Genomic DNA, 23,301 nt, shown 5'->3' on the forward strand with positions numbered 1-23,301 from the left:
AAAACTGACTAAAAGTTTCAAAACAAGTACCGAAAATAAAATGATAAACAGAAAAAAATATACTATTAAGATTCGCGCAAAAATTTTCAAGTTCGTTAAATTTATAACTACTATTGTGACTCTGCCCTGATAGCGCGCGAGTCTGAACTAACTAAAAGTTTCAAAACAAGTACCGAAAATAAAACTATAAAACAGAAAAAAAATATACTATTAAGATTCGCACCAAATTATTCAAGTTCGTTAAATTAATAACTACTATTGTGGCTCTGCCCTGACAGCGCGCGAGTCCAAACTAACTAAAAGTTGAAACAAGTACCGAAAAATAAAATGGTAAGGCAAAAAAATATACTATAAGATACCCGCCAAAACTTATTAAATTTCCGTTAAATTTATAACTTCTATTGTGACTCTGCCCTGACAGCGCGCGAGTCCAAACTAACTAAAAGTTTCAAAACAAGTACCAAAAATAAAATGGTAAGCCAAAAAATATACTATATGATACGCGCCAAAAAATATTAAATTTCCGTTAAATTCATAACCATCACTACGACTCAGCTCTAAACAACCTGAATCTAAATTAATCAAAATCCCAAAACAAATATCGAAAACTGAACTTATAAAAACATAACCTATCAACTTATTGAAACAACACAAGAAATAAGTGATGAAAGTATTATATAGTACAAATATATAATTTCTCTTTTGGGATATACAACAAAAATGAAGGTCTTGCATGTTAACTCCTTTCAAATATATATATATTTCAGGGAGAAAACCGGAAGAACAAAACAGAGAGAGTACTAATATTTTTTCCCTTTTTGCTTACAATTTGGAAAGAGAAGGACAAAATGTAACCCGACAAATTCGCGATTGAATAAAAACCATTAGATACAGGTTTTTTTTTAATTGTTATTTTTATATATGTATAAAAATATAAATCTCTACTAAATTTGGAAAACTGATAGTGTAACTGATAAACCCCATCACTCCCCAATCACTTTCAAAGGAAGTTTTACTCTTCAATGGCGGTCGAACCTGAGCGAGTTATGAGGAAAAGAAAGCACAAAGTTGACAGAGGAGCACATCGGAAATTGGGTGTTGATCAAAAAGTTGAGGTGATTAAAATGCTCTGTTTTCAGTTTTTTTTTTTTTTTTCGATTTTTTGATTCATTTCTGTTTTGGTTTTGAATTGATCTAAGCATCTGAATTTTGTTTTTCCAGTTCAGATATGATTTCTTCTTTGTTGGAAATGAAAGATTAATCAGTAAAAAGAATGGTTTTGATCAACATTTTTGTTAATTAGAATTTTGGGTTAAGCAAATGAGGTTTGATTCTTTGAATTTTAATAAATGTTGTATATGTATATGGTGTACAAAATGAGGGCAGATTGAATTTTGGGTTTTGATTTTTAGGTTTCATTGGTTATAACGTTTTGTTAAAAATTGCTTCTTTAAGTTGATTTTGATTTACCCACATAGGTGTTTTATCTATATATTTCTCTTTTTTTCTGTGTACATTTGTATAACAGTGGATAACAGCATGTTGAAAGTGGGATTTTAAAAAAAAAATTGGTTTAATGTTTCATGGATGTGAAGGAGACTGGAATGATTAGATAGAACTAGTCAAGGGAGTTTAATTTTTTGGGGTTTCATTCTGTATACAAAGTTCAATTGCCTCTTTTTCTGTGTTTGTTTAGTCGAGGGTCTTTCGGTCTCAGACCTCAATTGTGGGATTAGACTAAGTTTTTTGTTATTGTTGTTGATTGTGCATACAAAGTTTTATCTCAGCATCAATGCTATTTCCCTTTCAATTGTTACTTCAAAAAGGCACATGGTTTGTTTTGGGTGTTTTGAAGGCTGTAAAGCGTATGTGATGGGTCAAGATTGTTGTTTCATGGCCTTAACCTTTTCACCTCATTAATTACTGCATTGTGGTTTATGCAGGTGAAGAGTGTTGAAGATGGATTTTTGGGTTCGTGGCATTTGGGTACTGTGGTTAGTTGTAGTGATTTGATTCGTGAAGTTGAATATGAGTTTATATGGTCAGAGCGGGGTTCTGGCAAATTGGTTGAAGTGGTAAACATTTCTCCAATAATTGATGGGGTCCTACCTGATGATGAACGGCCAGTTCATCAATGTGGTATGATCAGGCCATCGCCACCTCCTTGTGAATTTGGCAGCTGGCCTTATGGTCAGTGTGTCGATTGCTTCTACCAAGATGCGTGGTGGGAGGGTGTATTATTTGACCGTGAGGAAGGTCATGAGGAGAGAAAGGTCTTCTTCCCAGAATTGGGTGACGAAATGAAGGCAAAGATAGACAAGTTGCGTATATCTCAAGACTGGGATGAGGTTACAGAAGTATGGACGCCCCGTGGCTCATGGACTTTTCTTCAAGTGATTGAGGAAATTAAGAAGCTAAACCCACTCTTAGTTTCGGTTAAACAAATTTGGTATGAAGTGCAGCTGAAGGATGATTTTGATGAACATCTCAAGCAGTGGACATCTTCTTCGAAAGATATTTGGAGGAAACTGGTGAAGGAAGTTGTGCATGACAGTACAAAGTTAACTGTCAAGCATTTTCTTTCTGAACTGAACTCCTCACAGATCTTTGGAGAGGGATGTCAGTCGCTCGAATTTTCAGAACCTGCATTTATAGCTGAACTGAACCCTAAAGTGTACTTTGCACCCTTTACTGAAGCTGCTTGTACATTAGATAGTGCGGCCACACTGCCTATGGATCAGGATCTTTCCGATCTTCAACCTGTAGAAAAGCTATTTGTTTCGGAGGAGTCTGCATCTGCCGCAGAGGATGTTCAAATGACTGGTAATGATAATTGTAGTTCATTTCCTCCTAGCTAAAAAGAAGATTTGTCTGTATCACTACATGATTTCTATGTTTTACTTCTGCCTATTGATGACATTGCAGGTATTTTGTCCAGTACTGAGAGTGAACTACCGACTTTTGCGAATTCTAAGCGTGGCAGGGGGAGACCTAGAAAACTCAAGAAGATATTCAAGGGACGGACCCGGGTTGGTGAACCTGACTCTTGTCGAGGGGAAAACTCGACAAAAACAATTAAGGAGAAGATATTCGAGGATGTTTCCCCTCTTCAACAGCCTGTGGATCAGGATGTTCCTAATCTTCAACAGCCTTTGGATCAGGATATTTCAGATCTTCAACCGGTAGAGAAGCAATTTGTTTCAGAGGAGTCTGCACCTGCCACAGAGGATGTTCTATTGAGTGGTATTGATATTTATAGTTCATTTCCTCCGGAATATTCGTCTGTATCACCACACATGATTTCTATGTTTTACTTCTGCCTATTGATGACATTGCAGGTATTTTATCCAACACCAAGAGTCAGCCACTGACTATTGCGAATTCTAAGGCTTGCAGAGGGAGACCTCGTACAAAGAGGAAGATATATGAGGGGCAGACTGTGGTTGGTGAACCTGCCTCTTGCCCAGACACAACCTCAACAGCAACATTTAACAAGCCACCTAGTGATGAGACTGCGGGTATTTTGTCTAGTACCACACAGACTTTGGAGAATTCTAAGCCTCGCAGAGGGAGACCTCCTAAAAGGATGAAGACATTGAGTGAACCTGACTCTTGCCCAGAAGCAACCCTGATAAAAGAATTAAAGAAGCCGACTAGTCATCAGATTGCTGGTATTTTGTCCAATGGCAAGTGTGTGAATTCTAAGAGTCGCAGGGGAAGACTTGCTACAAAGAAGAAGAAATTTGTTCGGCAGTCACTGTCTGTTGAACCTGACTCTCGCCTAAAAGTAATAACTAAGTGTATGCCATCTATGTCCTCCATAAAAAAATTTAAGAAGCATCTGTTATGGACGGGCTGGAAATTTGAACTCAAAAGGGAGGGTGGTAAGGTTAAGAAAAGTTATGTTGCTCCAAATGGAACGGTATGTGCATCAATTAGTGAAGTTTGCCAGGTGTTGGAAGAGTCAAAAATATGTGAGGTAGTTCCCCCAGTTGAACAAAGTAGTTTACATGGTGAGACTGATAACTCCACCCAGTCTCCTTGCATGGAAAGACCAACATGCAGAGAGGTGCCTGAGTTGCATAAAGAAACAATTGCTGAGACTGAAGAAATAAGTATTGAGCCTGGGAGAACAGGCATTCAGAGAGGTGACACTGATAACTCCACCCAGTCTCCTTGTATGGAAAGACCAACATGCAGAGAGGTGCCTGAGTTGCATAAAGAAACAATTGCTGAGACTGAAGAAATAAGTATTGAGCCTGGGAGAACAGGCATTCAGAGAGGTGACACTGATAACTCCACCCTGTCTCCTTGCATGGAAAGACCAACATGCAGAGAGGTACCTGAGTTGCATAAAGAAACAATTGCTGAGACTGAAGAAATAAGTATTGAGCCTGGGAGAACAGGCATTCAGAGAGGTGACACTGATAACTCCACCCTGTCTCCTTGCATGGAAAGACCAACATGCAGAGAGGTACCTGAGTTGCATAAAGAAACAATTGCTGAGACTGAAGAAATAAGTATTGAGCCTGGGAGAACAGGCATTCAGAGAGGTGACACTGATAACTCCACCCTGTCTCCTTGCATGGAAAGACCAACATGCAGAGAGGTACCTGAGTTGCATAAAGAAACAATTGCTGAGACTGAAGAAATAAGTATTGAGCCTGGGAGAACAGGCATTCAGAGAGGTGACACTGATAACTCCACCCTGTCTCCTTGCATGGAAAGACCAACATGCAGAGAGGTACCTGAGTTGCATAAAGAAACAATTGCTGAGACTGAAGAAATAAGTATTGAGCCTGCGAATACAGGCATTCAGCATGAAGAAAAAAGAATTGAGCTTGAAGAAGAGCTTGAAGAAACAGAGATTCCGCAGCAAGAAACAGGAATTCAGAATGAAGAAATAAATACTGAGCCTGGAGAACCAAGAATTGAGCCTGAAATCTGCCGCCAAGCTGTAATTGACTATTGTTTACCGAAATCTCAAGACATTTCTGCCTATCAGAAGTCCTATAGAAATGGGGTGAAGATAGGGGATACAACCCTAAAGGCTAAGAATTACCTAGTTTCAATTGGATGGAAATTAATTCCTGCTGGGAAGAATGACAAGAGAATTCGTTACTGTTCTCCAGAAGGAAAAACTTTTCTGTCTTTTCGGGAAGCTTGCAAATGGTGTGTGAAAAAGTGGGAAGCTGAAAGCCACTTACCAGAACAAGTGTCTTCCCAGTCAGCAGTGGTGGATAAACCTCTGATCTCCCTTTTAAGGGAATCAAGAAAGAAGAGAAAGCATGCGGATGTAAAATCCAGACCTTCTCTCAAAAAAGGAGATGGTGATATGCGATCAAGTAAAAGAGCTCGAAAGGTGGCTCCTTCTTCCTCTAATCAAATACCTCGAACAGTTTTATCTTGGTTGATAGACAAAAATGTGGTCCTGCCGCGTGCTAAGGTAAAATATTGCGAAAAGAAGAATGGCAATCCAATGGCAGAAGGGCGGATAACTCGTGAAGGAATCAAATGCAATTGCTGCCAAAAAATATTTGGTCTTCGTAACTTTGAAGCTCATGCTGGGAGCATCTGTAATAGACCTTCAGCAAATATATATTTGGAGGATGGAAGGTCTCTTCTCGAGTGTCAAATGCAGATGAAACACAAACATAGTATAGAAAACAAAGAGGGTAGCCATTTTACCGAAAATGACTATATATGTTCTGTGTGTCATTATGGTGGTGACTTAATACTCTGTGATGGATGCCCTTCTTCATTTCATCCTGATTGCCTTGGGGTTAAGGTATCTCTTTCATACTGTTATATTGTGTATTTCTTTTTCTTAATCTTCAATCAAAAAGCCAATTGCTTTATTTTGCATTTGTTTAAACAGGAGGTTCCAGATGGTGACTGGTTTTGCCCATCATGCTGTTGTAAAGTGTGTGGTGAGAGCAGATTTGATAAAAACAGAAAACAATTTACAGATAACACCCTTCTCATTTGTTGTCAGTGTAACCATAAATGTGAGTACCTATTTGATCTTTCTCATATGTTCCAACAATATTTTGTAATCTTTCCAGTATAATCCCGTGAAGTTTTTGAGCTCTTCTATACTGATTAATACTTGATTCCATGCAGATCATGCTCAGTGTGTGAGAAACAACGGTCTTGAAAAACTGGATGATTTTCCTGTAGGAAATTGGTTGTGCAACAAAAGTTGTAAGCTGGTAATTGAAGCGTGCTTTCCTTACAGGGCACTTTTAAGTTGTTGAGAAGTTTATAGAATGCACTTTTACGAAATCGTGCAATGAAATGAATGCTATATTTGATTGTGAAACATAGTGATAACATGCCTAACTAGTGCCATTTACATTTTCAGTGGATTTTTAACTGAGACATTTTATCAGACATTTTTTTTTCCAGATATGTTTGGGTATGCGTCAGCTCCTGAAGAAATCGGTTATAGTGGGTAATGATAACCTCACCTGGAGACTGTTGAAATATACAGAACCTGATGATGAGTCCAGTGTGGAGATCTATAGCCGACTTTGTGTCGCTTTGAATGTGATGCACGACAGCTTTGAACCGGTCAAAGAACGTCTCACGGGGAGAGACATCGCCGAAGATGTCATATTCAGTAGATGGTAAGATTCAGAGTTTCAAGAGAAGTCAGTCTAGTATACTGATGTTATCTATTCAGCACCATATTAGTGCTCTACTTTTAATTTTAATCATTTACTTATAAAAAAGGTCCATTGGGTTCAACTTCATAATTGACTTTATTAAAAAATGGAAGGGCATTAGTTATTTCAACTAAAGACAAACAAAATCTGAAATTGCAGGTCCGAGCTGAACCGGTTAAATTTCCAAGGCTTCTACACCGTACTGTTGGAAAGAAATGACGAACTCATTTCAGTAGCGACCGTAAGGTACTCCAGGGTTTTATATTCTCAGGACGAACTGCCACTTGTTCTGTTTTCCTTGTTAACTTCTCCATGATTCTAAAAGTGATAAACAAAATTTTAACATTAATTATTTACTTTTACTGTCATTTCAAAGGGTTTATGGAGAGAAGGTGGCAGAGATCCCACTTGTTGCAACACAATTTCAGCACCGCCGACTTGGAATGTGTCGCATTTTATTTAATGAGCTTGAAAAGGTATGCATCTCTTCTTCAGTTCAGTTTTGTGGGGTTGAGGTGTACCAAAGGAACAAAGGAGGCCTCCGAGTATATTCTTTCTCATGCAGGGAAGTTTATGATAGCTTGGCTGCGGATTCAAGATTTTTAGGCTATGTATTTAGGCTGGTGACAATGGTAAGCGATCCCAATGAGGGGTTGCTGAAGTACATTCTGTAGGAAAAGATTTATTTGGAAATATTCGTTATCTCATGGTAGAAACAATCTCAAAGGTTTCACGCTCAACTTAGTGATCTTGTGCAGCCAGATGATCGTTTTGAATGTTTAATTATATATATACTTATTAATTGTTTCTTCTTTTGTTTTATTACGCATAATGTTTTTTCTGTCCAGACACTCGCGGGATTAGGAGTTGAGAGGCTAGTATTGCCAGCTGTCCCTGGTGTCCTAAACACATGGACCACTAAATTTGGTTTCTCAGTTGTGAAACAATCAGAGAGAGCAAACTTCTTTGATTACACTTTCCTTGATTTCCAGGGTACGATAATGTGCCAGAAGATCCTTGAAAAGACCCCTGCCAAAGCCCAGCAAACACATGTCGACAATACAAACAGCAAAGACAACGTTGAATCGGATGACAATGTTGCTGTTTCCGAGGTGTTTCAAGCGACACAAATTGAGGGTTGTGCAACTGTGGACCAAGGACATGTGGGGTATGTTTCCTCTCTTTTTTGTTCCGCTTTGAAAGGGTTGAAGAAGAGACTAATCAGAGTGTTATAAGGTTCACATCCATGACGAATAGAAATCACTGTAACAAGAATCATTATATGTACTTTTTTTGAAACTAATCATATGGACCAGCATTCAAAATCACTCATATGGAAATCAATTATATGAACAATAAATCAAGTAGACTCAATAACTGTGTGGCATAACTATCAACGGAGGAGCTATCACACTAGATCTATCTCAAATAATCATTTACTACATTCATACATAAGGACAGCTGAGCCCAGTGCACTAAGCTCCCGCTATGTGCGAGATCTGGGGAAAGGCCGGACCACATTGCATAGGTATTTATAGGTTTTCTTCTAGCATATACCTAGTCTATTACATGCACTTAATTCAATTCCGGATTTTCTTTCATCTTCTCTAGTTCATGAACAAACCAAAACAATATATCTATCATAACTAATTTTCTATATATACATATCAAAAATTAAAAATAAAATTATCTTTCCAACACAAGGTTCACTCCTATACATACTCAGAAAATGTCATTCCATAGTAATAAATTTCTTAGTTATTGGATCCTTGTCATAATTAACCATCATTTGTTATTTTTAACAGGTTAACCAACAAGCTTGATCAACCTTAGCAGCCTACCTTGCCAGTGATCATCGCAATGATAGTGGCCTGGTAACATGCTACACGCTGAGTCGGATAAATCATGTATAAATCAAGCTTTTTTCAGAAGAGGTGATACTCAACAGTGAGCTGGTGATTTCTTGAGGAAAAAAGGTTGAACCAGCAGAGGAGCTGTGAGTACCTATCTCTTACAGGATAGTTATTTAAAAAACCTGGATATTTGTACTCAGGTTTAATATTTAGTTTTCCTCCTTTACAAAAAGTAGGAGGGAATTTATTAAGACTATGATATATGTAAATCTGATTAGATTAGTTCAAATTGGCCTTAGCAGCTTTTGTATTGTTCCTGATAGTATCATACATAGAGCCAGATTTTCATTGGCTTTCATATATGTTGTTTTGCCTAGAACAGAGTTTATTTCTTGACTGCTAACACTAAAAAAGCGAAGCTTTTGCTGAGATGCAAGTTGTACCCAAGGAGGTTTTGAAACCTCCTTGGAATGCAAGGTAAGGTTAAGTACAATAGTCGGTTGTGGTCCTGTCCTTCCCCGGACTTGTGCATAGATCGAGCTTAGTGGACTGTGATGCCTTTTTTAATCTAGGATATAAGTTCTAGTATTGAAAGTTAATTGTATTGGTTCACTAACCTTGTCAATTATATTAGAGGACCAGGAGAAGCAATTCACAGGGCTTCGTTCTTCTTCATTCTGAATCCTGACTCTGGATTATCCCATCCCGTTCTTCCTTTTTTTGATGCATAATTTGCAGGTAGTTCCGTATCTATCAATTCAATCAAATAGTCCGAGCAATTGTTCGCCGTTTATAGATATTGAAATGAACACCTTTCCATTCTTCCTCCGTTATTCCTCATTCTAGATCCTGATTCCGGATTCTCCCATCCCGTTGTTCCTTTTTGAGATGCATGGAAGCAAGCAATTTGTAGGGGAGAGTCTCTGTATTTATCAATTTGATCAAATAAACTGAGCAATTGTCACTCACCGTTGTTTATAGATATTGAAATGAACACATTCCCGTTCTCCTCCGTTCTTCCTCATTTTAGATCCTGACTCTCAATTCACCCTGATGCTTAGTTAGCAAGCAAATTGCAGAGAACAGTTTCATATCTATCAATTCGATCAAATACTCTGAGAAATTGTCACCGTTTAAAGATATTGAAACGAACACCGTCCCATTCTCCCTCCGTTCTTCCTCATTCTAGATCCTGACTCTGGATTCTCCTCTCCGTTCTTCCTTTTTGAGATGCATAGTAGCAAGCAATTTGCAAGGGAGAGTTTCGTATATATCAATTCGATCAATACCGTTTATAGATATTGAAATAAACGCCACTCCCATTCTTTCTCCGTTCTTCCTCATCTAACTCTGAATCCTGGATACCAATTTGCTTGGCGTACACTCCCCTTCGTTTCAACTTCAAAAATAACAAATTTTCAAGTTTCAACTTCATAATCTACGCCTTTAAAACATAATACAAGGACAAAAAGTGAGAGATCTGCCTAACCCGTGACACTCTGCTCCATTGCTTCTGAGTTATTCAGAGCAACACTATCCTCTTTCTGGTGTAGCCTTTAACTAGACAATAACAGGAACCCCAAACGTCTGTTGAGTTCTTTTTTTTTCTACTTTGAGAAAAAGTTACTGTATTTCCATCTTGTTTTACGTAAAATATACACTACTACTAGTACGAAATAAATATAATTTTGGAAAACGTGCAAAATCAAAATTTCCAGCTAATATGATGAATCCTCCAAAAAATATCTTCTTCTTTTTTTTCGTAAATTTTTTTAATGAAAATATCTTGAAAATTGAAGTTTTTTTCTAGCTAAATACATGTCCAAACATAAATTTTGACTTCTGAATACTTTTTCAATCTCTTTTCAAATAAGTATTACTATTTTATAAAATAAAAAATCGCATTTTTTATGTCCAAAAGCTTACTATAGACGTCTTAGGGCAAGGAATTTACATAATCATGGGGTAATAAGATGAGTCTTCTAATTATACTTCTTTTGGTTATCTTTCTTTTGATTAGGGTCTCAACACGATGATTATGTAAAGTGCTTATCATAAGACATCTATTTATTCGACTTAAAATACAAGCATAATATTCAAATTTGGTCATTATCAAATTATTTAATGACTTTATAGTTAATACTACTAACGATAACGATAGATTAATAGATTTTTCACTTGGTGTCTCCCAACATAATTTTTTCTATTCTCCCATAACATAATCCTAAACATCTAGTTAAAAATGGAGGATCTCTATCATTTTACCACAACTCATATGGATAAAATTAAAATTAGATATTTCTTGATTAAAATACTAATATAATTTATGTTACTTCTCAACTCAAATATAAGTTGAAAGATTCGACATATTGGAGACATACAATGTGAAATTAGGTATGATGTTCTGTGTTTGTTCCAGAAGTAAAGCAAAGAACATTTAACCATTAACAAGTTTCATTTTTTTGTCTTTTATTTTCTTTACTCTTTTCTTTATTGGAATATTAAATTTGATTTATTGTAGCAAGAAACGTAAATTCCTTTACTTATAATGAAGTTTGAAATATATGTATCAAATAAGATATGACCTCCCTCACATTCGCCCTTCCCCACCCTTTACTTTCTTTCATATATTTAATGTTAAGTTTCGTGAAAAATAAGTTATTTTTTATTTATTTTTTGATATTTGATAAGTATATTAAAAAAAGGGAAAAGGGTCTGATATACCCCTCAACTTTGTCATTTAGAGTTGATATATCCCTCGTTATAAAAGTGGCTCATATATACCCCTACTGTTATACAAATGGTTCACATATAACCTTTTCTTCTAACGGAAGTGAAAAAATTAATTTTAGTTTAAATTTTTTAATTATTTTTAAAAAATATAATCCCATATGGGTATATTTAATCTTCCTCAAACATATATTATTATTTTTAACTTTTTTTTTGTTTCAATGACTAATTTAGATTTATTATTTTGATGGTCAAATTTATTTAAGTTTTGTTAATATTCTTGTAAAATTTATTATAGATGACCCAATTTTTTTCTTCAAATACAAAAACTAAATTATATCCGAAAAAAAAAGTTTTAAATTTTTTTCTTTACACTAAGGAATGAAAGAAAAAATAAAATAAGAATAAGAAACTCAAATAATGATAATCAAAAAGTCAAAAAAATAATTATGTCCGAAAAAAATTAAAATATACCTTGAAATTTGCTAGAAAAATCATATATACCCCTAAATAATTTTTTTAAAAATCAAAAGTCAAAAATATAACTTTAAAACTATTTTTTTCACTTCCGTTAAATGAAGGGTATATGTGAGCTCATTTTATAACGGTAGGGGTATATGTTAGCCGTTTGTATAACAGTAAGGGTATATATGAACCACTTTCATAACGAGGGGCATATCAACTCCAAATAGCAAAGTTGAGGAATATATTAGGCCATTTTCCCTTAAAAAAATTATTCAACAAGTATTTTTATATAATTTAAACAAATATTCAAGAACTAAAAATGGTAGGCACAGGTGGAATTTAAGGCAAGAGGAGCGAAAGCGTAGAGGTGGTGGTGGTGTGGAATCTGAAGTCGGGATTAGGTGTTGAGGTTAATGAAGAGGAAGCAATCAAAAGTAGAATGTCACTTATTAAATCTGTTATTTCTATTTTTATTCAAAAAGTCATTTAAAAAAATATTTTTTATTAATCATAATTAATAATTAATAAAAAGTTTAGACGAGAGAGAGTTGTTTGAATGGTAAGCACCCCTCATTTCTAATTTGATAATTGCGAATTTAAGTCGCCAAGAAAGCAAAAGAGTGGGAGCAGGGAGGAAAATTTTGATTTTTTTTCTTCGGATGGTCCACACACCTTCTCATAGAGACAAAGTTAATGTGGTCCACATGTGCAAACAATTTTTGTTCTATGTCAATAAAGAATTATTACTCTTTTGTCTCAATTCAAGTATACGTGGTTTGAATAAGCAAAAATTTAATCTAAAAAAAATATTTAGATGAATTAATTTATTAAAAATAAAAGCAAAAATTTGAAGATAATATATTTTTAATTATAAAAATGATATTCATTTTAAATAGAATTTTAAAAAAAAACAGTAACTCATAAATTAAGGATTAACATTAGTACATTTTTGAGAAGTTAGATCTCTCGAGGCTACTAAATGACAAAGGTTTGTTCCAAATCCTAAACTTTTTTATTGATTAATTTCTGTCGTTAAACTAAGCATCAAAAGTTGTGAAGCCACTTTCCCGCCAAAACCTAGATAACCATCTTCAACTCAAATTTTGTATACAAATAAACATATTTATATTAAAAAATTGTATATACTATCATAATTCATAAATAATTGAATCTACATAAATAAGATTGAAAGAGTTTATTTTGTCTTGCTTTATGATTTAATCCTCATGTTATGATGAATGTAAACTCCCAAATTTTTGCGGAAAAAAAATGAATATTTATTGATCTTCATAAGAGATGAATTTCTTACAAGACCTTGTACATACTGCCCCTCTCCTCATCTCATTGCCTAATTTGAATTTAACTTCTGATAATAATCAAGGAAAACCCCTAGTAAGTTACCCTTTGAGGTGGCCCAGTGGTTTGGGCTTGGGACTTCCATGTTGGAGGTCTCAAGTTTGAAATTCCTTGCCAGCGAAAGCAAGGGGTTTGCCTTCGGGTAGAGCTCGTCGCATCGGGCTTGTCTAGTGCGGATTACCTCTCCTATGTGATTTGCGAGCTATTGCATAGGAGCGAAAGTTTTACCCTTGTGCACCCAAAGAAAAGCGGCTGCAATTTTCCCCTGTTATAAAAAAAAAAAAAAAAAAAAAACCTTGTAAGTCTCATAAGCACCATTTTAACTTTTAACACATTAATTTAAAATTTCAAATTTTAATCATCACCGACTCAATATACCTGAGGCGAATATAGTGTGTACCTTATGGTGCCTTCAAATTCAAGTATATAAGTTATAACATTTAGATCTTGAATCCGTCTCTCCCAGAACCAAGTCAGCCATCTTCACATGCACTCTGCAACAAAATATCTCCACTTCTCCATCAGCCATTAGGCCCATGCCTCAGTTCTTTCAAAACAGTACATTCACAAAGCGACATTCTTTTTCTCTCTCTCTTTCTCACCCCTTTTTTAACTGTGTTTCTTTCTTCTCTCTATATATCTTTTTCGCTTTATAAGTACACTTTTTCTTCTCTTTCTTAACCTTTTTTTATTTCTCCCAAATGGTGCTTCTCTCTTCATTATCTTCCTCTTCAACTACATTATGTCTTCTTCTTTTGTTACAGTTTTATGTAGCTTTATCTGTTATATTATTAAGGAACCACCATAATAATAACCATAATTACAATAACCCAAATCACAGAAACCCAATTCTTCAAGGGAATCAAACTTCATGTTCTCTTTTTATAGGTAGTTGGCTTTACGATGAAACTTACCCATTTTACCAATCAGCTTCTTGCCCTGCCGTCGATTCACAGTTCAACTGTCAACTCTACGGCCGACCCGATACTGAATATCTGAAATATCGATGGAAACCGGCGAACTGTGAGCTACCCAGGTACTTAAAACTTGATTTTAAATCTTCAATGGAGTTTCGATTCTAGATGGTTTTTTGATTATTATTTTTAATTAATAGGTTTAATGGGCTTGAGTTTCTGTTGAAAATGAAAGGGAAAACAGTGATGTTTGTGGGTGATTCATTAGGCCGGGATCAATGGGAGTCGTTGATTTGTATGATTTCAGCTGATGTACCAAAAGCTCAAACACAGATGTCGAGGCTTTACCCTATTTCAACTTTCAAGTTCCTGGTATACGCCTCGCTATTGCTTTTTTATTTCGATTTCACTATTATTTTCACCAATGTTAATCGGATTTATGTTATGCATTGTGAGGATTTAAGACCTACAATATGAGCAAGCTCACACGTTGGGCCGGAGCTAGATTGTAGGGAACGGGTTCAGTAGAATCCAGTAATTTTGATTCAAACTCTAAATGCTGAGCTAGAGTGTAGCTTCAATTCCTGGCTTCGCCCTCTGCTCACACCACGAAATTTCGTAGTGTAGTACTATTTTTTTATGTGATTTAGTGCTAAAATTAAAGATGGTGTGATTGTTGCAGGATTATGGAGTGGCTATTTCATATTACAAAGCACCATATCTAGTGGACATAGACACTGTGCAAGGCAAAAGAGTGCTAAAATTGGATGATATAAGAGGAAATGCTAATGCTTGGCATGGTGTAGATGTATTGTCTTTTAATACTGGTCATTGGTGGACTCACAAAGGTCCTCTTCAAGGGTATTTTTTCCTTTCCCAACTTTCTTCATCATGTAGAAATTTTTTTTCACTTTGGACTTCGATTTTTGTGAACTATTTAACATTGTAAAAACACTTCTACAAATTGATATAATCAAAGAGTGCACTCTTAGGTCCTGTTAGAAGCAATAACGATTTTCACGGGTTTAAAATATGAATAAGTAAACACACAAACTAGCTAACGAGTTTTCAACATCTATTATATACATAAAAATATATTTAACTAGGTTCGTCTCCACTCCTGAGTAGAAGCTAACCATATGTAATAATATCTAAGGGCAAAGCTATAGTATTAGGTCCTCATTCAGGCGAACTAAGTAATTTTTTCTTAGATCTTATATTTATATTAATAAAATTGTTAAATATATATATATGAATATTTAATTATAAATCCAGTAACTAAAACAGACTATGATTCAATGATAGATTGAGTATATGTAAATTTAAATTGTGGCTCCGACTCTTAAATTTGAGATGAGGGTGAAATTGGTAAATATGCAGGTGGGACAACGTAGAAGCAGGAGGGACAATGTATGAAGACATGGATCCACTAATGGCAATGGAGAAAGGGCTAAGAACGTGGGCAAGGTGGGTTGATGCCAATATTGACAGAAGTAGAACCAGACTCTTCTTTCAGGGCATTTCCCCTACGCACTACAAGTATGTTAACTCTCTCTATAATACTGCACTGGTCATTAGCAGAGATGGAGTCATGATTTAAATTTTATTGATTCAAAGTTCTAGAATAGTGATGTGAGTGGTTAGTACTAGGATCTCAAATACATAGTTAATTTAAATTTCTTAATACAAATATAAAATTAGACTTAAATTATTGAGCTCGATCCAATCTCTATATAATCTTGGCCTGGCGTGAGACTGGAGGTGTTCAGTAGATTTGTCAGTGTTATTAGTAGGAGCAGTCGTTTTTTGAATTTCTCTATTGGAACTATGCTGACCTTGTCCCCACTATATCAGCTGTCATCGACTTATTATATGCTTTTGTATTCCAACTTGGACCTAACAACATTCAATTATTGTGTTTTTGCAGTCGTATTTGTGAAAATGATACTCCTTTTTCAGTCTGTGTGATACATTTTATTAAGAAAAAATAATTAAATTACACTTAAGAAGTTTTTTTTCATAATCACACTAATATTATAGCAAGAATGTCATTGTTTTTTAAAAAAAAAATCCATTTCTTTCTTGAAATTTCGGTGTTTATTTGAGAAATAGGTAGTATATTAAAAATTGTATTAATTATTCCGTCACTTGTCTGTCGGTGCCAAATAATTGAGAAATTCCACACATATTTACTACGTATGAATAATTTAAAATTTTGTTTTTGTTGGCAGCCCGAGTGAATGGAACGTGGGTGCATCAACAGGGAGTTGTTACGGGGAGACCATCCCCGTAACAACCACCCCGATGACGAGCACGTACCCAGGTCCAGATTTGGATCAATCAAATGTGATCCAAAAAGTAATAAGAGAAATGGACAACCCACCTTTCTTTCTAGACATAACACTGTTATCAACAATGAGGAAAGATGCGCATCCATCCATTTACAGTGGGGATCTCAATTCTCAGCAAAGAATTAACCCTAACAAACCTGACTGTAGCCATTGGTGTCTGCCTGGCCTGCCTGATACATGGAACCAACTATTTTACACTGTACTTTTCTACTAACTTATTATAGGACTAGCTAGCTTGTAGTAGTAATTTTTAGTTTTTTGCTAGCCCTATTGATGCAAATTCATTTTAGGAGACACAAAATGTTCACACTAATGCAGCTAATTAATTAAGATAATTGTTAAATGAGTTTATATAGTGACTGAATCGGCATTGTAGATTTGTGCTGCTAATGAAAGATATTATTTGGTATTATTCACTACATTTGATTTGTTCAGTTTGTTATTTTGTTGTCCATTATTTCCATGTCAATCTTGTGTTGATTACACTTCTTTTGACACGAGAGTATATTGAAAACAATCTCTCATACTCCACTTGTGAGGTTTGACATTTACTTGTGAAATACCACTCCGACATAAGGAACATAGGAGTGCTTGCTCTGATCGTTATTACATTATATATGTTTAGATATGGCAAATAACATCTTCAATTATGTCATAATGTTTGCCATCAGGTAAAAAAAACAGAAGCATAAAGAATAACAAAAAAAGAAATAGTCTGATGCACTAAAGCTTCAGTTATGCACGTGTTTGCAACAGGGCCGAACGAATTTGCTTAATTGTAACGAACAACAATGAAACAGTAACTAAACTCCCAATTTGTATTGATATAAACTAACTCCAATTACAATAGCTAATAATCAAAGTGATACTTCAATGATAGAGCAATAATTGATCAAGTACTGAAAGTAAGACAGCTATGGATAGTAGCTGAAACAGTCATTTTTGACTTGTTGCTAATTGGACCTGGATCTCAATCCATCACTGTGAAGTCCTTTTGGTCCTATTGCTGCTTCTCGGCCCAATAGCTACTTTGTGATATATGTATTCATGTTGGGTTGGCTTAGGGTAGGTATGATGAAATGGAAAAACGTATCAACAATAATAACAAGTAGAGGGTTTGGAGAGAGTCGACTGTACGCAAAGCTTACTACTACTTTATGGAGGTAGAAAATTAGTTGTTTCTGAAAGATATAGAGAAAATGTATCATATAGTTACTAAGTTTATCAACTCTACGCTATATTCTAAGAGCCTGTTTGGATTGGCTTAAAAGTTGGTCAATCCTACTTTTAAGTCATTCTTAGCTTTTGAAAGTGTTTGACAAACTTAAAAATAACTTTAAATAAGTTTAAAATGACTTTAAAAAAAGGTTAAAAATCAAGAGTAGGTCTCCCCTACTTTTTAATTTTTGACTTAAAAGTCATTTAAGTTTGATTTTTTATTTTTTGAGTTAAAAACTATTTTAAGTCAATCCAAACAGACTCTAACTTTTCTCTGGTCCAACGGGTGTCTACGTGTATATATATATATATATATATATATATATATATATATATATATAAATTTCATATATATAAGTTTCTTATATTTTGAATAATAAATATTTTGGCCCCACTGCTGAATAGGGTTGTAGTTTGCAATAAATATACCAATAAAATGACATAGTGCAAAGTGGCCTAGTCAAAGCCAACCTCTATAAGCAAGGTTGGAAGAAAAGTAGTTATTGTATTTGCGTGTTTGACCTTAATTTCTTAAATTTGATTGTCCACATCTTCCCACTTCTTCTCTAACAACAATCTTGTTTGATTCATAAAAACTAATAGTAATTACTACTATTATTAATCATAACGTTCTATTAATCTAATGCTTTAGTACTAAAAGATAACGCGTTACATTGAAACTTAACATAACTAATTTACATTTTTGCGTATACGTAAAAGACAATCTAACTTAAAAGAAATGACAACAAAAAAGGGTATGAATTTATTATTCACGCACTAATAGTATGGGCTACTTAGAAATATTCTGCATGAGAGAGAAATTATGAGATGTTTTAAGTAAAATGTTTTTTTATATTATTTATTTTAATTAATACATGAATATTATTGTTAATCTTTAGCACTCAAAAAATTTCATCAAGACGCTCTAATTTTTTTTTATTAATAAGTATAAGTACTCTTTAACTTAGTGTATTCTTTGTGTCAATTTATGTATATTATTCTTTTTTTAATATGTCTTGAAAATAATGTAATTTTCAATATCAGACATTTCCTTCATAAGTCATTTCTACGAGAAGTGACTTCTATCATTTGGCCCCTTCTTGATCTTTTCTACTTTTTGCAATTTTGTAATTAAAGACGTAGAATACTTGCCACTTAACTAATCATCTCTTATGACTGGTCTGTAATGACTTCTATCATTTTTCCTTCTCGTAGGACCTTTCCCACTTTTGTATTTTTATAATTAGGGTGTGAGTGCTTACCACTTGAGTAATAATCTTTTGTCTACACGATTTCTAGCAATTTCCCTTCTTCCATACGATCTTTTCCCATTTTCCTCTTCTGGTGATTCAATTATAATTGTAAAATTAGAGGCGAAGAGTGATTACTATTTAAGCAACCCTCTTTTTATCTACATGACTTCTCCATTTAATTATTTCAACTTCGTCTAGACCTTCCTTAATTTTTCCTTTTAGGTGACTCAAACTTGTAATTTTAAAATGGAGATTGAAAATACTTACCACTTGAACAACCTCTTTTATTTACAGGTGACTTGTATCATAGAATTCAAATAAGATTTAATCTTTTCTAGGGAGAAAATCAACATTAGAAATAGTAGTACTCCCTTTGTTTTAGTTTTGATACAAAATTTAAGAAAATAAAAATTATGAAAATATTTCTAAGTTCTAACACTATATTTTATTGTGCTTTGTAAATTTAACTTTACTTGTGAATTTTGTGGCCTTAACTAAGTAGGTGGAATGTACTAACATATAGTTCTCTCTTCGTTTAAAAAAGAATGACGTTTGACTTGGAGCGGCGTTTACGAAAAATAAAGAAGACCTTTTAGAGGGTGTTTGATTTGACTTATAAGTTGATCAAACTTATTTTTAAGTTAGTTTTTTACTTCTGAATTATTCGGCAAATATAAAAATAAGTTAGAAAGTGTTTGATAAATTTTAAAATAACTTTAAATAAGTTTAAAATAACTTAAAATAAATTAAAACTCAAAAATAGGTTTCCCGCTACTTTTATTTTTTAACTTAAAAACTACTTTTTTAGTCAATCCAAACGGGCTCTTAATCTTACCGTCCTAAATAAAAGTTATGTCAAAATTATCAAAAAAATCCTTTAATCTTGTGATATTGAACATGTCATGTTAAAAATTAAAATTAAAATATTACAAAAAAAAATAGTATTTTTTTTAAAACAACTAAAAAGGAAAACAAGTCCTTCTTTCGTAAAGGAATAAGTTAATCTTACATTCTTAATGTCTTTAATATGAAAGGTAAGAATTAAAATTTGAAACAAACTTAAAAAAAATTATAATAAACAAATTAAAACAGAAAAAAAATAGTCAACAACACAATAAATTAAGTTTTAAAAAAGGTATAGTATAATAAAATAAAATCACCGCTCTAAAAACACGGGATGGGCTTTCATGGGCCACACAATTTTTTCCACTTTAGGCCCCAATACTTTGACTGCCAGTCTGCCACTATTTCCTTCCCACATATAAATACCTCTAACTTTCCTCTTTCACAATCTCCATCACAAATCCAAAAAAATTATAACGGGAAAAAATTCGAACGTTAAAGAAAACGACAGATCGGAAAAAAACCGCCGGAGAAAATATGTCTTGCACCGTCGCTCTTTCAAATTCGCCGGTGTTCTCACCGTCTAGGGTTCCGGTGCCGGCTTCTCTTCGTTGTAAAGTTTCTAGTTCTTCATCTTCTTCTTCGCCTGAAACCCTTACCCTAACACACTCTCCTTCAAAGACCTCAGCTTCTCCTTCTTCTCCGTCGTCGCCGTTACGGATTCTTAGGCTTCAGAAACCTCCACCGAGTAACCTTATTAGAGCTTCTAATACTGATTGTTCTACTTCTATGGTTTTGAAGAGGAAGAGACCGACTAGGTTGGATCTTCCGGTGGCTTCGATGAGTTTCGGGAATTTTCCGGTGACTCCTGCTGGAGTAGCGGATTTGGTTGACGTTGAGGGTGATGGATATTCTGTTTGCTGTAAAAGGGGGAGAAAAGGTGCAATGGAGGATCGTCACTCTGCCATGGTTAATCTTAAAGGAGATTACAAACAGGTAGCTTTTGCTGTTAATTATTAGTAGGAGTACATTTTATGGTTCTCTTTCAGTTTCTGAAACTTATCTGTAACTGTTTCACTTTTTCTACACTGCGTTTATGTTAAATATACGATAAATAGGAACGAGAAATGTAAATTTAGCATCAAATTGAGTATCTTTGCTAGTGTTGTAGAATCTGTAGTTGGAAGGTAACTGTCAAATTATTCTTTTATGTCTAGTTAATATGAAGAACAACATACCCCGTGTAATCCCACAAGTGTGGTTTGAGGAAAAAATTAACTAATATAAACAACAACATACCCAGTGTAATCCCTCAAGTAGGGTCTGAGGAGATAATGAACTAATGTTTCTCAAAATTTAGTTCTTCATAGAAATAGAACTTCACTGGAATGTGTGTAAGTACCAAGTTTGTCTTTGAGGATGGATTATTTACCTTCGAGTTTGGATTAAGGCATGTTTGATTGTTTATAAAGTGTTTTGAAGCAGTAAAACTGACGAAGGGATTACTTGTAACAGGGTGTTTTTGGTATATTTGATGGTCATGGAGGAGTAAAAGCTGCAGAGTTTTCAGCAGAGAACTTGAATAAGAACATTATGAATGAACTAGGGAAGACAACAGATGACAAAATTGAAGCGGCAGTGAAAAACGGTTATCTTAAAACAGATACTGAATTTCTCAGCCAAGAAGTTCGGGGTGGATCATGCTGCGTGACAGCGTTAATCCAAAAGGGCAATCTAGTTGTATCTAATGCTGGAGATTGTCGTGCTGTTGTGAGCAGAGGAGGGCTTGCTGAGGCATTGACCTCTGATCATAGGCCTTCAAGGAAAGATGAGAAGGATAGAATTGAGGCATCGGTAAGCAGCTTGAGTCTTGACGATGAAATTATGCTTAGCTATGTGCTACCCTACTTGTTAAATATGAATAGTGGCTGATGTTCTTGTGTTTTGTGTTCTATAGGGTGGCTACGTGGATTGTTGTCATGGTGTTTGGAGAATTCAGGGATCTCTCGCTGTATCAAGAGGTATTGGGGATCAGTACCTTAAACAATGGGTAACAGCAGAACCTGAGACGAAGATTCTTGAACTTAATCCTGAATTGGAATTCTTAGTCCTAGCATCTGATGGCTTATGGGATACCGTTAGCAACCAGGAAGCAGTAGATATTGCTCGGCCTTTGTGCACTGGCATCAGTACACAGCAGCCCTTGTCAGCGTGTAGAAAGCTCATTGACCTCTCTGTTTCGCGAGGTTCACTTGATGATATAAGTGTGATGATCATTCAACTGGGACAATTCTGTTGACAGGATCCCCAATTTAGGTTAGGAATTCTTTCTTACTAACTCGCAGACGAATTGCTAGCCAGAGATTTTTACTAGAATAACAGTTGGATCAGTTTACTAGTATATGAGGTTTTTAACTCTGTAAATCAAATTGTTATGCGACTTCAGATCAGGTGAAATGATGAGCAAAAATCCTTTTTTATCCATTTGTTCATTAGACAATGTTTACGATATTATTATCAGCAATCGTTATTTAATTGTTAAACATCCTATGATTGTATTCAGACGGACATGTACAAGTGTGAATTCTATTGCTAAAAACTTTATACTTGAAGTCGTGGTAGTTAAATAAAGTGGGATGTTATATTACCACGATTGAGATTCGTAAATATGTTAGTAACGATTTCTTGATCTTTAACTTCGACTCAAACTTTTAGCATCGTCGAGATTTAGTTTTTTTGTTTCAATGATGTCAATATCGTAGTATGAATGATAGACCAAATCATTTAGTTAAAAGAAAATAAAGTAATAATTGGAGAATGTTATTTTGATTAAACAATTGTTTATTAGCATAAGAAAGAGATTTGATAGGTTAAGTTAGGCCTGATAATGGAGTTAAATATCCAAATGCAGTCAAATGTCAACAATTCAACTCTATATAGTCCTATTATGTGAACTTAAAGACTTCCTAATATGTGAACTCATATTCTCAATTGGATCAAGTCAAACATGTAATTCCAAGAGAAGAAATTACACTTTTGCTCTTCAAACAGGCTGATCGATATTTAATTTTTTGCCTATTAAATAAGTTGGTATTTAATTTTTGTCCTTAAAACAAATACATGCATTAAAATAATAGTGCATTGTAAATTTGCTATTCATTTTATAGCATATTAATTACCTTTGAATCTAATTAATATAAATAAATAAAATTATCTTCAATGGATAAATTTTGTCGAAATGTTATTTTTAGATCCTGCATAATAGTTGTTAATTCAGTGGGAATATTAATAGTATTAGAGATTCCTCTCATAAAGCTAAAAATTTAGCATGATTACGCCACATATTCCTAGCTCGTACACTAAGCATGATTACGTATCGTCCATGTAAATTATTTTGAGGCGTGAAGAATTACTTTTTTAAAAGAAAATATTGTCTATATACATACGTAGAAATTGTAAGTGTACTTTCTCCTATAATTTATTGGGTAACTCCTGTTAATAAGAGTCAGTTCATCAATATGATATGATTAGGCCTTCGTCACCTCCATGTGAATTTGATAAGTGGCCTTACGGACAGTGAATTGGTGAGAAGGTGTGATGTTTGATCGTGAAGAAGGTGATGAGGAGTGAAATGCTTTCTTTCATATGTC

General features: G+C 34.5%; 3 protein-coding genes across 3 annotated transcripts; all 3 read left to right on the plus strand.

Annotated features, from left to right (window-relative positions):
• Positions 1 to 1,022: 1,022 nt before the first annotated feature.
• Positions 1,023 to 8,543, plus strand: LOC125807769 (uncharacterized). The gene is given in 12 exon segments (XM_049487508.1): positions 1,023 to 1,115; positions 1,944 to 2,823; positions 2,926 to 3,270; positions 3,273 to 4,013; positions 4,149 to 4,250; positions 4,827 to 6,008; positions 6,124 to 6,212; positions 6,409 to 6,629; positions 6,828 to 6,914; positions 7,045 to 7,144; positions 7,517 to 7,840; positions 8,395 to 8,543. Coding segments are annotated over 12 exon segments (4,248 nt in total). The 3' UTR covers positions 8,479 to 8,543.
• A 5,142-nt stretch (positions 8,544 to 13,685) lies between these two features.
• LOC125807578 (protein PMR5) lies at positions 13,686 to 16,743 on the plus strand. Its single transcript, XM_049487314.1, has 5 exons — positions 13,686 to 14,108; positions 14,187 to 14,358; positions 14,669 to 14,847; positions 15,367 to 15,525; positions 16,218 to 16,743. Exons 1-5 carry the CDS (start codon positions 13,774 to 13,776, stop codon positions 16,549 to 16,551), a joined length of 1,179 nt encoding a protein of 392 aa, XP_049343271.1. The 5' UTR covers positions 13,686 to 13,773; the 3' UTR covers positions 16,552 to 16,743.
• Positions 16,744 to 20,101: 3,358 nt separating this feature from the next.
• Positions 20,102 to 22,135, plus strand: LOC125807582 (probable protein phosphatase 2C 25). Its single transcript, XM_049487319.1, has 3 exons — positions 20,102 to 20,647; positions 21,167 to 21,505; positions 21,609 to 22,135. The coding sequence occupies exons 1-3, from the start codon at positions 20,189 to 20,191 to the stop codon at positions 21,948 to 21,950; spliced, it is 1,140 nt and encodes a 379-aa protein (XP_049343276.1). The 5' UTR covers positions 20,102 to 20,188; the 3' UTR covers positions 21,951 to 22,135.
• Positions 22,136 to 23,301: the final 1,166 nt, after the last annotated feature.

Source organism: Solanum verrucosum, unplaced genomic scaffold (assembly GCF_900185275.1).
Source record: "Solanum verrucosum unplaced genomic scaffold, falcon-dt-bn FXZP01000183.1, whole genome shotgun sequence".
Lineage (NCBI taxonomy): Eukaryota > Viridiplantae > Streptophyta > Magnoliopsida > Solanales > Solanaceae > Solanum > Solanum verrucosum.

What these genes read in the sequence shown, in the direction of transcription:
- LOC125807578 (XM_049487314.1), top strand. Translation starts at nt 13,774, where the DNA reads ATGGTGCTTCTCTCTTCATTATCTTCCTCTTCAACTACATTATGTCTT. An exon ending in CACAAAGGTCCTCTTCAAGG is followed by an intron (nt 14,848 to 15,366) that starts GTATTTTTTCCT and finishes GTAAATATGCAG; the next exon opens with GTGGGACAACGTAGAAGCAG. An exon ending in ATTTCCCCTACGCACTACAA is followed by an intron (nt 15,526 to 16,217) that starts GTATGTTAACTC and finishes TTTTGTTGGCAG; the next exon opens with CCCGAGTGAATGGAACGTGG.
- LOC125807582 (XM_049487319.1), top strand. Translation starts at nt 20,189, where the DNA reads ATGTCTTGCACCGTCGCTCTTTCAAATTCGCCGGTGTTCTCACCGTCT. An exon ending in TTAAAGGAGATTACAAACAG is followed by an intron (nt 20,648 to 21,166) that starts GTAGCTTTTGCT and finishes TACTTGTAACAG; the next exon opens with GGTGTTTTTGGTATATTTGA. An exon ending in AGGATAGAATTGAGGCATCG is followed by an intron (nt 21,506 to 21,608) that starts GTAAGCAGCTTG and finishes TGTGTTCTATAG; the next exon opens with GGTGGCTACGTGGATTGTTG.